Here is a 13,147-nt window from a genome sequence, read left to right on the forward strand (position 1 = left end):
CAAAGTATGGGAGACGTTTTTTTAAAATTCAGAGCTAGAGGAGGAGAAAATTGGGGCCATTACAGAACTGGGTTCTAATCAATTGTTTCTCAGGCAACTGCACTTAGGTTAAAAACTCTGCATTTAGGGTTGAAAACTCAACTGCAGAAAAATTGCTCTCATCATAGGGACGTGTTATATAGCTCAGTGGTTGAGCATACGTAGTAGTTTTGCGCAAAGAAAAGTCAGCCTGTACTTAAACACATTTGTTCTGACCCAGCTCCCCAAACTCTCTGAAATGAACTCAAAGATTCCTTTCAGTAGGAGTGCCAGCAGCCCCGGCAAAAAGTTTCTCTTGCTGTCTAACAAGTCAGTCCGTCCGGAAGATGAATAGTTCTCTGCCACATCTATTCATCTCTTCCCCCTGCTTTTTATCCCCAGAGCTAGGGTGGGGCTTCACTAGCAGCGGTGGCTCTTCCTTCCCAAGGATCGGCCCATGGATTTCCACTGCTCTCCTTTCCTCAGCCTTCTGTGCATCCGCGGAGGAGGAACTGGACCCAGCTGTTCCTCCTCTTCCTCATCAGCCACCTCTACACCTGGGGGCTGTTGACTCTCCATCTGAGGGCTGGGGGATGGCCCAGGCTTTGCCTCTGTCTCTCTCTACCAGCTCCATTCCCTCTTTCCCCTCGGAGCTCCCAGGTTGCCCTGATTCCCACACCTCCTCCTCCTCCTCCTCCTCCTCCTCCTCCTCCTCCTCCTCCTCCTCCTCCGGCTGGCAGCTGACAGGCCACAACAACATCTCAGATAGCAAGGTTGAAACAGATTCTAGTCCACAAATGTAGATGATATCTATAAAAGATTGAGCAAGAGGGACGGACAACCCAACTTGATGGAGATCAGCTCCACTGCAGGTGGCCGATGCTTAAAATGGCTTACCCGCCCTCTTCTGTTTGCTTATAAACGTAAGCCAGGATATCTGCAGCTCTGCCAGTCCCCTCGCAGACCACGACTGGCACAGGAGGGCTTTCCTGAAGATACTCCAGAACGGTAAGGACAACGTTGGGACCACCTTCAAAGATAAGTGCCACCACAGGAACACCTTGGCCAATTCCTAGGTGAAGAGGTTTTAAAGGAAATATAAAAATGCTTTATTCACTCAAAACAGGTTGCTTTTTCTTTTTTAATTAAATTTAAAAAACCCAACTTTACAATATAAAAAAGACTGAATGTGCATCCTCTACACATTAAGCGGGTTTTGGGGTGTTGTTAAATTGACTTCACAGTTTCTATTGGTTGGCAAAATTAATGTCACTGCTATTAAGATACAGAACAATTAAAACTCGGACCATACATTTTCGGAATAGTTTTTATCCCAGAGCTATAATTGCACTCAACAATGAACTCAAGGGCCACCATCAGTGAGCTGTTGGACAGCATTACTTGGTCTGTTGTGCGGATGTTTGGGTGGTTTAGGGGTGGGGAATTTGTGGTGGGTGGGAGTGTGTTCGGGGATTGTTATGTGTGTTGGACTGGTCTTTGGGGGTTAAGTGAATCTCGTTGTATGGGTATACTGTGTATACATGTACAATGACAATAAAGTTGTTGTTGTTGTTGTTATTAATCAATGAGGGATGAGCGTTATTACCGTATTTTTTGGAGTATAAGACGTACCTTTTTCCCCCCTAAAAGGGGGTGAAAATTTAGGTGCGTCTTATACACCAAATGTAGTCCCGCCCACCCAATGACCCCCACCCTTTGGCCTCTGCCTCACAGCAGTTATCTCTTTGCAAGCAAACAGCAATAAAAAACAGCTCCTTTCAGCTTCAGCACAGCCTAATTAGCACAAGTTGATTGGATCGGCCTCTTGACTCTCAGCTGATTTGCTCTCAGCTGTTTTGCAGGGCTCTGCTGCTTGCTGCAAAGAGGTAAACTGCTGAAGCAGATTTTTTTTTTTCCTTATGCTAATCAAGCTATGCAGAAAACGAAAAAGAAAATAAATCAGGCTGTTTGCTGTTTGCTGTAACAAGGCAAAATTGCTCAGAGGCAGAGGGAGATTTCTTTTTCTTCTTTTCTTCACCAAAAAAGGTAGATGCGTCTTATACTCCGGTGTGTCTTATACTCTGAAAAATACGGTACTTAATTGGATTGAGCAACTTTTCCTGAATAATCAATATGCACCTGGGATAAAGACTGAACTATGGAGGATATAACAATCTTGCAGAAGTATTTATGCACAACACATATATATTGAGGTATTTCAAAGAATGTTATGAATAGGCAAAGAACAATGAACAGGGATTAAAAAGTAGAATGAATATGAATAATGACAAGATTTACGAAAGCCACAGAGGTTACAATTTTCCAGTATAGTTGACCCTCGATAGCTGAATACATTATATCATTTTAAAAGCCTGAGGATCACTAAAGCTTGCAGAAATTAAATAAGCCCAGCTGCTGCTTACACCTGCATGAAAGATCGTGTGGGAAACCTGCGCTCAACTGCCTTAAACAACCTGGCAGAAAGGTGAAATACACTTGCAATCCACATTATACTCAAACTCTCCATCCTGTAATGTGTAATGGGGTGAAACGGTGCACCAGAGGGCAAAACCTTTCGAAGCAAGGTATGGACTAAGTTGCAGACCATCCCAAAGGTGCTTTTTCAGGAGGCAACTGGACTTTCTTGTTTTTTCTTAGAAGACGTTTTGCTTCTCATCCAAGAATGAGTGGGGGAACCTTCTTGGAACTGCTGAAAGGACTGCGTGGTAGACTGGAGATAGATGATGTCGTATCCCTCCCCCTCTGTTGAGAGAGGGCTGTTCATCTATCCCCAGTCTACAACATAGTCCTTTCAGCAGTTCCAAGAAGGCTCCACACCCATTTGCACAGATAAGCCTTCAAGTGGCCTCAACGACTCTCTAAAAGGATGCAAATTTATTATTTATTTATTTATTTATTACATGTATTTATATGCCGCCATTCTCCCGAAGGACTCAGGGCGGCGAACACAAGTTAAGAAACAAGTACAAGAAAATCATAATTTAATCCAAATAATTAATTAGTAGTAAATAATAAAGCCCGGAATCAGTCTCAGCCTATTTGTTTGAAAAGCCAAGTCTTCCGGTTCCGACGGAAGGAACGGAGATCAGGAGCCGTCCGGAGCTCAGTAGGCAATTCATTCCAGAGGGTGGGAGCACCCACAGAGAACGCCCTACCCCTGGGCACAGCAAGACGACATTGGCTCGCCGTCGGAACCCTGAGGAGAGCGGCCCTATGTGAGCGAACAGGATGGTGAGAGGCAGGCAGGAGAAGGTCCTGCAAATATCCCGGACCTAAGTCCTGTAGGGCCTTATAGGTGAGAACTAGCACCTTGAAGCGGACCCGGAGAACCATTGGTAACCAGTGCAGCTCACGCAGGAGGGGTGTTATATGGGAGTAACGAGGGGCTCCCATAACAACCTGTGCAGCTGCATTCTGGATCAGCTGGAGTCTCCGGGTGCATCTCAGGGGCAGGCCCATGTAGAGGAAATTGCAGTAATCCAAGCGGGAAGTAACCAGGGCATGAGTGACTGTGCGAAGGTCATCTCGGTCCAGGAAAGGGCGCAACTGGCGCACCAGGCGAACCTGTGCGAAGGCCCCCCTGGTCACGGCCGTTAGATGGTCTTCTAGGGATAGCCGAGCATCCAGGAGGACACCCAAGTTGCGAGCCCTATCAACGGGTGCAAGTTTTTCCCCATCTATCAAAAGTGATGGAGCCTCTGAAACCCGAGATGCCGGCATCCACAGCCAAATGACCAGCTGTCTGCAAGGAATATAAATCCTTCCATTCCCCACCATCTAGTCAGAGCTGATGAAGCTCCTTGGATGAGAAGCAAAAGGTTTTCAAAGAAAAAAAGAAAAGTCCAGTTGCCTCTTGAAAAAGCACCTTTGGGACAACCGTGTCCTGGATGACCGAGAATCTCCAGTTGACACTAACTTGCAGAATGTGTCCAAAATCCGGGACCCATTGATTCCCACGGAATTGAAACATAGACTAGACTCAACGTTTGTCTTTCATTGCACAAACAAGTCAAAATTTGATCAGCACACGTTTTAAATACAGGTAATCATGCACAAGGCCTAAAGTGTGGTTTTACCACAGTCAGCTAAGTCAGCATAAATGCAACTTAAAATACTGTAAACACGCAATCATTTTTCACAGCAATTTTTTTTTTATGGCTACAAAACATTGCGCTATCAAAAGTTTTGCCATAATCTATTTGAAAAACTGAAATAGATGTAATGCATGTTTTGCCAATAAATATACATGAATTGACCTTCCATAACTAAAACAATTTTTTTTAAAAAAAAAATTGGCCTCCTACCAATTATACGAGCTCCACAAACCTCTTTATCACCCATTGTCTAGTCTGAAAGTCATGTCACTTCATGTACAGTAAAATAGTCGATTCTATCATTATAACCATAAACCACACGTACTTGCATGAATTCGTTGCTGACTGATTGTTTTTTCCAGTTCTCGCCGCAATTTCACTTCTGCTCCGTATTTTCCCACGGTGCCATCATCCACCAGTATGAAATGGGAATGAAGATTATTCAGGACGTTTAATTTGCTTAAAGGATTTAGCAGAGTTTGATAGGGAGCAACCACCTAAACATAAAACAAAATTAATCTGTTCCTGTGTAATAAATCAAGGTTACTCTTTCAAACAAACAAACAGTCTACAATTGCCAATGATCACACTATCAATTAGTTAAGGATCAATCCTTTGTTCCTTTAGAAAAGAAAGTGGTAATACAAGATGAACTTGCATGTGACTTTATTCCATTTTTCTATCTGAAGGAGGCGGTGCGAGACAGAGGGGGCATGGAGAGTGCTGCTCCACAGAGTGGCCAAAGGTCAGACATGATTAAATGGCTCATGATGATGATGGAATACTATTACAATTAAACCGCAACGCATCAACACATTTTTTTTTAACATTTTAAAATATTTATTGCAAAATCAAGGCTTTCAATGTGTCCAAAATAGAGTTTGTCTTGATTTACTCTGATATACTGTACTAGTTTGTCAACTAACGCAAATGTCATGGCCCGTCATGGACGGACGATGAGGAGGTTGGGGAGGAACTTGGGCCAATGCTGGAGTTTGGGGAAGGCTCTGATAGATGCTCTGCATCAGTTACAGAGACAGAACAAGGGCTGTCCGACATTTCCCAGCCACCAGAGAGGCAGCTGCCTTTGGAGGCTGAGATGAGTGAGGAGGAAGAACAGCTGGGGCCTGTTCCAGATGCACGTATGCGCAGAGCAGTTAGAAGAGGTGAGCAACGGAGGACAAGGAATCGACTCGGGAAGCAAATCACATGTGGACACTGACTGGCCCCTCCCTGGCTGGGGAATAAATAGAAGGAAAGGGGAGTGGTTGTCGTAGGAGACAACCGTTCGCATTTCTGAAGATTTTGCTTATTGTGTTTCGTGCCACTAAGACTGTTTGCCAGAACTTAATTTGCAGCCTTTTGGCTGGGAGATCAGGCGCAAGGAACTGATAAGGTCTGTTGCTGCAATTAATTCTTTGAAGGACTCTTGTCTGGACTTTTCGGTGGGTGAATGCCATTAATTCACAAGAGGTAAATAAAGAGGGGGTTTTCGTGACAAGGAGTCTGTTTCTTGCTTCTGCTAAAGCTGGGGCAGAACAGCAAAATGTAAACTCTCTCCACCTTTCAACCCCATTCATTTTACAATTTTATTTTATGAATTCAGATCAAAACCTGAACAGAAAAATGGCCCGGTTATGTGCTGGGCCTTGGGGTCCCACGTTTGTTAAGGATCTTGTTTCCTGCTTATGTTAACATCTTTAGATTATAACTTTTTTCAGCTATATTTACTTTTTTTGCCTTGCCTTGTTCATTGGTTTTTATCGATTTTATGTTTTATGACCCAGAATCACTTGTTTGAAAACGGCAGCAGGAAGGTGTGGCCTAAACTTCAAGTCTCAGTCTCTGGGCAGATTGGACTCCGATTACCCATTCCTGAACCACTCTGCAGCAAGCTAGGAGAAAAATAATTTTCATTCCCCACCCCCACACCACCCCCGTTAAGAGCACATACAATTGCTTTATGAACTTACATCTTTCCCAACAAGATCATTCCTGTTTTCAATCACTCCCCAAGGAGCTATTCCAATAGTGCAAATCTTTCGAGATGATCGGGAGGCGTGCTCCTTCAAGGCATCGCCAACGTGCTTTGCAACTCCTGCACAAGGACAAAAGTATATGTGCATTGATAATAGGTAAAGGTAAAGGTTCCCCTCGCACATATGTGCTAGTCGTTCCTGACTCATCTCCGTTTCAAAGCTGAAGAGCCAGCACTGTCCGAAGACATCTTGGTGGCATGACTAAACGCCAAAGGCGCACGGAACGCTGTTACCTTCCCACCAAAGGTGGTCCCTATTTTTCTACTTGCATTTTTTTTACGTGCTTTCAAACTGCTAGGTTGGCAGAAGCTGGGACAAGTCACGGGAACTCACCCCGTTACGCAGCACTGGGGATTCAAACCGCTGAACTGCCGACCTTTTAATCGACAAGCTCAGTGTCTTAGCCACTGAGCCACCACACTGATAATAAATCTCCACAAAACTCAGTAGGTTGATTCATACGTCACAACCAATTAATGCTTGTCAATTAAAAAAACAAGAAGTTACCACTGCCGGAAGCATTTCTCAGTCGTCCTATTATTAGTTCCTTTCATCCTCTCCCATAGTCTAATTCATTGGTTTCACCATCTTCTAATCATGAGAATGTATACTATATAGATAGTCCTCGATTTAGAAACTTTCATTTTAGTGACCAAGCTTATAATGGCACTGAAAAAGTGACTTGAGACTGTTTTTCACACTTACGATCATTGCAGTATTTCCATGGCTACGTGGTCAAAATTCAGATGCTTGGCAACTGACTCATATTTATGACGGTTGCAGTGTCCCGGGGTCATTCTGATTCTCTTTTGCGACTTTCTGAGAAGCGAAGTCGATGGGGAAGCCAGATTCACTTATAACCACTTATTAACAACTGCAGCGATTCAGCTAACAACTGTGGCAAGAAAGGTTGTGAAATGGGGCAAAACTCACTTAACAACTGCCTCGTTTAGCAACATAAATTTTGGGCTCAAGTGTGGTCGTATGTCAAGAGCTGCCTATGTTATCTATCAAGCTTGGCGTCATCCCAGGCTTCCAAATATGCTACCTTCATGGACTTTTAAAACAAGTTCTGACTCATTATGACAGGGATGGCGAACCTTTTTGGCAATGGAAGAGAAGCTGCCCTGGGCGCATGTGCGTGCCCGAAAATGAACTTCCGGTTTCAGCTACTGAACTTCCGGTTTCAGCCAGCTATTCTTCTGGGTTTCTGGCACACATGCTTGTGCCACGATCAGCTGGCCGGCGTGCACGCCCACACAGAAATACGGAAGACTGCTGCACACAAAAAGGTCAGCTGATCATCTTGCGGGCATGCGCGCCAGAAACCCAGAAGAGGAACCGGCGACATGGCTCCACGTGCCATAGGTTCGCCATCACGGCATTATGACATCAAAAGAGTAACACAACCCAGGACCAATTGTCTTCTAAATGTACATCAGAAGTATGTTTCAAGTCAAAGCATCACCTGTGTTCACCCCTCCAGTTATAATCCAGGCTCCTGTTGTTACTGCAGCTTTAATGAGGCCTTTACCAAGCAATTGTTTGATCCGTGGGTGAAGCTCAAATTTTTGCATCCCTCCATGTACAGAAACAACAAGTTTTGGCAGTTCCAGCTGCCATTCTTTAAGCATAAGTTGTAGGATGGCTTCAGTTCTGGTGTCATATGACAATCGTACATACTATCAAAAGAAGGAAAATGTTAATAACCTTTAACTACGAAACAAGCAAAATATAAAACAATTCGTGCAGTGACACACAAATATTACAGCTGAAAGGTTTATTCAAAATTCCTAATGAATGTTTTAAGAGATTAAACCTGCCTCTATATTTGGATTCATAAAATGATTTGTTCGATTTTGGTTTAGCAGTGTTCTACAAATATAGCCATTCTAATTTCTACCACTTGGTTCATAATTTAATAATGCAAATCTAGCCATAAAGACTTAGTTAACAAACCATGGTTAAAATAAAATATAGCTCAGCACAACACACAAACGTCTTTAAAACTTAAAGTAGAAGTATAACCTAAATTGCTCTTCAAAATATCATTTTAAGAATACCAATTTTAACAGGATTGCCTTGATTTCCACAATATATTTGGTGTGAATTCAAGGTATACGTGATGACTTCTCAACAGCTGGAATTCTTGTATCTGAGGAAGCACCACTGTCTGTATGTTGTAGGTGCAAAAACAGAGGAAGAAGGAAGTGTTTTCTTGAGGGGTGACACATTGTTATCGAAAACTTCAGTTTATACACACTTAGACTAACAGAGAAGTTTTCTTTTATCACAAAATAATAAAAAATATATATTGCAAAACAAGCTTAGCGTGGGATTGTTTCTGCATTAATTGTTTTTAATATGTTTAAAGTACAAGAAGTTCAACACGGTGACTAAGAAATAAATGTCCACAACGCAATGACTAATTCAAATGTGTGTGGGGGCATATAGGTACATGTACTTCCTACTAGGAGTTCTAAGAATAAACAAATGGAATTGTGAAGTGCTTTAACTACGCCTCCATTTCATTGCATTATCAAAATCAGGAAAAGGGCAAAGAAAATCTGAAAGGCTGAATTAAATAAATTTAACATCCATATTAATGGATAAATTAACAGCCATTGAGTTGGATATAAAATCCACTTCAAAAAGGGAAATACAAATAATAGTTAGCACCATTCATGGAAGCTTATCACAAAAAGAGTTTAGATAATAAACTCCATTATATTATAAACTGAAGGGCAATTCAGTCACATGAGAACTTGACTCAACTCCCATCGATTTCCACCCTACCACGTCTGTGTTTGAAGACCAATACTGCTATTTTAATCTTCGCTTCGGATATTGCGTTTGAAGATGATTCCAGAAGTGCTCATTGACTCCACCATTAGAAGACAAATAGAACTGTGGGTACAAACCTTCGCTCGATAGGAATGAGAGCCTCCTTGAAAATTAATGACACCGTAAGCATCCGTTGAACTCTGCTCTGTATGTTTTTCTACAGACCATTCTTCTAGTTCCTGGTTAAAATTTTCACCTAGCTTCACATCGGAGTATTTCATGGCAAGGCTTGCGGTGAAGCAGGCATGTTGCCGTACCAAGCGACCGCAGCAGCACCTAAGGACAAAATCCTCACTTTAGGAAATTGGACAGGCACATTACAAGCCGTAGTATGTTCAATGCACTTCAGTCTCTACCTGTTAACTTCCACCAAATTTAAACCAGACACTGTCTCTGAAAAATTACAATCCCATGTTTTTCAGAAAGAAGCTCCCATTTCAAAGGTCACATTAAAGAAATCAAACTGCAGTATAATGAAGATTCATAATGATATTAGGAAGAGAGATAATATCTAAGGGCTTGAATGCCATGATAGCAGGGATAATGATGTTTACTGCTCACTTTAATACAGGCTTACATTCCCTATGCTCTTTACCTTCTCTGCATTTCAACTTATTTCTGCTTCCAGAGACTTTTGAAACAGATTATAGTGCTCACAGAATAACTTACCTGTATTGTTTAACCTAGTTTTTAAAAATATTTTATTTCATGCAAAACTGCTTACCTGACAAGTTGCTGACAAATCTGACATCCTGGAAGGCATCTAAGATTAAAAATTTAAAAAGATAGTCTAAAAACGGTCACACTTTCAAAAAACTACATTAATAGAACAAAAATATGATATGACTTTTCTTATTTAAAAAAACTTATTTTTTTTGTGCACAGGTTCACTACAGGACAACAGGAAAAAAAGTAACACAGCAAAGATGATATAAGCAAAACAAAAACCGCTATTGTTTCCAGGTATGGGATATATCCAATACAACACAAATTAAGGGGGAAATCGTAAATCCTTTTTCTCACTTAGACCCCAACCTCAAGAAAAAAAAACCTCTTCTTACGTTCCTATTCACATCTATTCTTACAATATCACAATTCTTAAACACTCCCATTTCATATCACAGAATTTCCCCTTCAAATTTTTTGAATCCAAATTGCTATTGCAGAAATTAGATCCCTCTCTCAGATCTCTTGTGAGAATGTTTAAAACCTTAAAAGGCTGCAATATTTCTGTATCTCTTTTCATTTACCTGTGAGGATCCTTTGAACTTGGTATTATGTAGACACATTCCCGTTTGGTGAAAGTATTTTCTATCCAAGATTTCTGGGACTGTAAAATAAAGTATTTTAAAAATCATTACCAAGGCAATAGTGGATTTTCAGAGGATTGTTTTTCATGAGATCAATTGCCCATATTTCTGAGTAACTTAATCTATGCCTCTCTCCTATCAGGGTTCAAGCAGATATAATTCAGGCCGTTAAATAGATCTACCGTTTATGTCTTCTTAATTTGAAATAGATTAATCTTGCCAAATCTGTTATTGTGTAAAATATCTGATACTTAAAAGTAAAAATTAAGTATTGATTAGCTGATTAATTTGTTACAAAGCAACACAAACTGAAGTTTTTAAAAATCAAGTTTAAGGAAATTTTCATGTGTTGTTCTCCTATAATGTTAAATTTGTAACAGATATTTTGAGACTTGGTTTAATAAGAATGTTTCATTCTTATTCGAGATGAATTCAAAATCCTCCCCACCCGGGTATTGTGGAAAACACAACTGTAGTTTTCCAATAAACGTACTTTCTAAACGTCTTTGAGATCAATCCATCTGAATTTCATCTGACTTTTCAAATTAAACCTTTCACACTATGCTTATTCGGCCAAGAGATGCACAAGACATTTATTTGGTAAACGGCTCACATTGTTAGTTTTACCATTAACACAGTTATACTGAACAGAGAAGAAAAATCACTCTGATTTCAAATGCCGTACAAAACGCCTGTTACATTATCTCTTTATCTGTGTAAGGCATTTAACCGTCTCTTATCAACAGCTCATTTGTTGAAAAAAGGTTGAAATAGGCTAAAATCTCACAAACAACCCGTTCAATCAAACAAAAATAGGATGTTTAAGGCAGGATTGCAAGCAAGAAACCAATTGCTGGCCCAACTCCCTAGAAATTGATTAACTAAAAATTAAATGTTTTACTCCAAGCATTCAAGTGAAAACATACCAACAAGTTCACATTTACTTAGCTAATATATTTCCTGGGGTGGCGGGGGGGAGCACAAAAGTTGGTGACAGGCATTTGCACCAACATTCACCAGCGTGCTGTTAAAACCTCTCATCTCTAAACATAAAAAAGAATGTTTAAGAACCTATAAAACTCCATTAATATAGTTATTATTCTAGGTATCTTAGGTATCTGTATAATATTAAAAGGAGACAGGTTAAATCACAAAGCTAGCAAAAGTATTTTTTTTTAAAGAAATACCTGATCAAGATACAAGGTCCACCTTATTTTTTCTTTGCAGAAATCCATAGTCAACAACTACTAACCGTCTCCTTTGAGGATCAATCTTATACCACGAAAGTTTACTCTAATTTAAGGTTTTAGAGATGACAGGTTATAACAACACACCGCTGCCTAAAATGCAGGATGAGATCAGACCTTAAAATAATTTAACATTACATTATAGGGACCATTCTATTATTGCATTTAAATGGAGCGAATATTTTGAGGGGTTTTCTCTTGAATAAGTACTCTTATTATTTAACTATAACTCCAGAAATTAAGGTCTGTGGCATAAGAGGATGGATTGGTCAGAAAACGTCAAAATTAACACGAATGTTCTGCCATTCTACATTAAAGTTGTCTTTTGGTGACTGATGCTTTAAGCTTTGTTAAACAAAAACATTTTAAAATTCACTGATATTTAATCTTTGGTTAATTGATATAACTGAGCACTGTTTGGCTTCCAAGAACTAAAACTAAAAAAAAATTCAACAAATCTATTTGAGCCCACCCGTACTGTAAGACACCAAGGAATAAACTCTTGAAATATAACAGATGTTTGATCCAGAGTTCTGAGATTAGACTACAGTACATGTTTATAATCCAACTATGTTCTGTAACAATGAGTTCTATTTATATGGAACAGAAAGCAGGAATTCCCATTTATTCGTTTAGGAAAATGGTTGTGCATTGTTCACAAGATTCAGAAACGGTATTAGACCTAAATTCCTAGTTCATATGATACAAGAAGCAAGTCATAAATGGAATTGTCCAAAGATCAGCCACAATGAACAGCAGGAGAAAATAGATGAACATTGGAAAAAGTTAGACTTATGGTTCTCAGTAAAACCAGACATGTATTGCTATTCTATCATCTACCTATCGATATATCGATCTATCAATCAATCTATATCAGGATTGAGCCTATTCAAAAGACAAATCCTTCACATGGCAATTTGTTCAGTTATATTAATTACTGCAGCATTTGACGCTATGTAAATTGCTTTATGAATAAGTAAACAGATGTTTTCTTGTATTAGGCAGTTATTCAAACCTACATTAAGGGTAATGGAGTATGTAATAGCAAGCACTGTTACAAGCACTACAAGATATTTATGACAAGCTGCCTCCACTGGATCACTTTATCTATCCAGAAAAGCAGAGGTTAGATCAGTAACAGAAACGAACTAAAACAAAGAGGCAATGTTCAAATCATGAGAAAAAGCAGAGAGGCAACATTGGATAAAATATTCCCTGTGTCTGAATTAAATGGAGCTGTAGTCATGTTTACTCAGTAATGTCAGAGTTTCTTAGCGCTTATCCTCAAAAAAACCTGCATGAAATTGCCCTGTCAACAGGAACTTACAAACCAAGTGGGGATGTTTGTGTCTCTAACTTATTAATGGACCTGGTGCATTTCAGACAGAAAAAAGTCACAGATAACAAACAAATCACAATGTGATCTAAAATCCCTTTCTCACTACTGAAGTAAAGCTGGGACAATTGAGATGCTATCTTTTCTGTCTCCACATCAACTTTCCTTCTCAATTTGAAGGAGGAAACCCGTTATATGTGAAAACTTCCCTTGGAGAAATGTGTAATACTCTTACAAT

General features: G+C 40.1%; 1 protein-coding gene across 3 annotated transcripts in view; it reads right to left on the reverse strand.

Moving 5' to 3' along the window:
* Positions 1 to 13,147, reverse strand: part of TRPM7 (transient receptor potential cation channel subfamily M member 7) — a 65,286-nt gene that overhangs the window by 34,095 nt on the left and 18,044 nt on the right. For all 3 annotated transcript variants that reach the window (XM_060693297.2, XM_087877735.1, XM_087877736.1), the window contains exons 2-8: positions 10,267 to 10,346; positions 9,741 to 9,779; positions 9,094 to 9,292; positions 7,641 to 7,854; positions 6,107 to 6,231; positions 4,459 to 4,630; positions 916 to 1,090 (exon numbers count right to left, since the gene is read on the reverse strand). In XM_060693297.2, the coding sequence (XP_060549280.2) occupies positions 916 to 1,090; positions 4,459 to 4,630; positions 6,107 to 6,231; positions 7,641 to 7,854; positions 9,094 to 9,292; positions 9,741 to 9,779; positions 10,267 to 10,346 (1,004 nt within the window). The remainder of the gene's footprint in view (positions 1 to 915; positions 1,091 to 4,458; positions 4,631 to 6,106; positions 6,232 to 7,640; positions 7,855 to 9,093; positions 9,293 to 9,740; positions 9,780 to 10,266; positions 10,347 to 13,147) is intronic.

The sequence above is a fragment of the Pantherophis guttatus genome, chromosome 13 (genome assembly GCF_059756535.1).
Source record: "Pantherophis guttatus breed Tessera chromosome 13, ASM5975653v1, whole genome shotgun sequence".
Classification (NCBI taxonomy): domain Eukaryota; kingdom Metazoa; phylum Chordata; class Lepidosauria; order Squamata; family Colubridae; genus Pantherophis; species Pantherophis guttatus.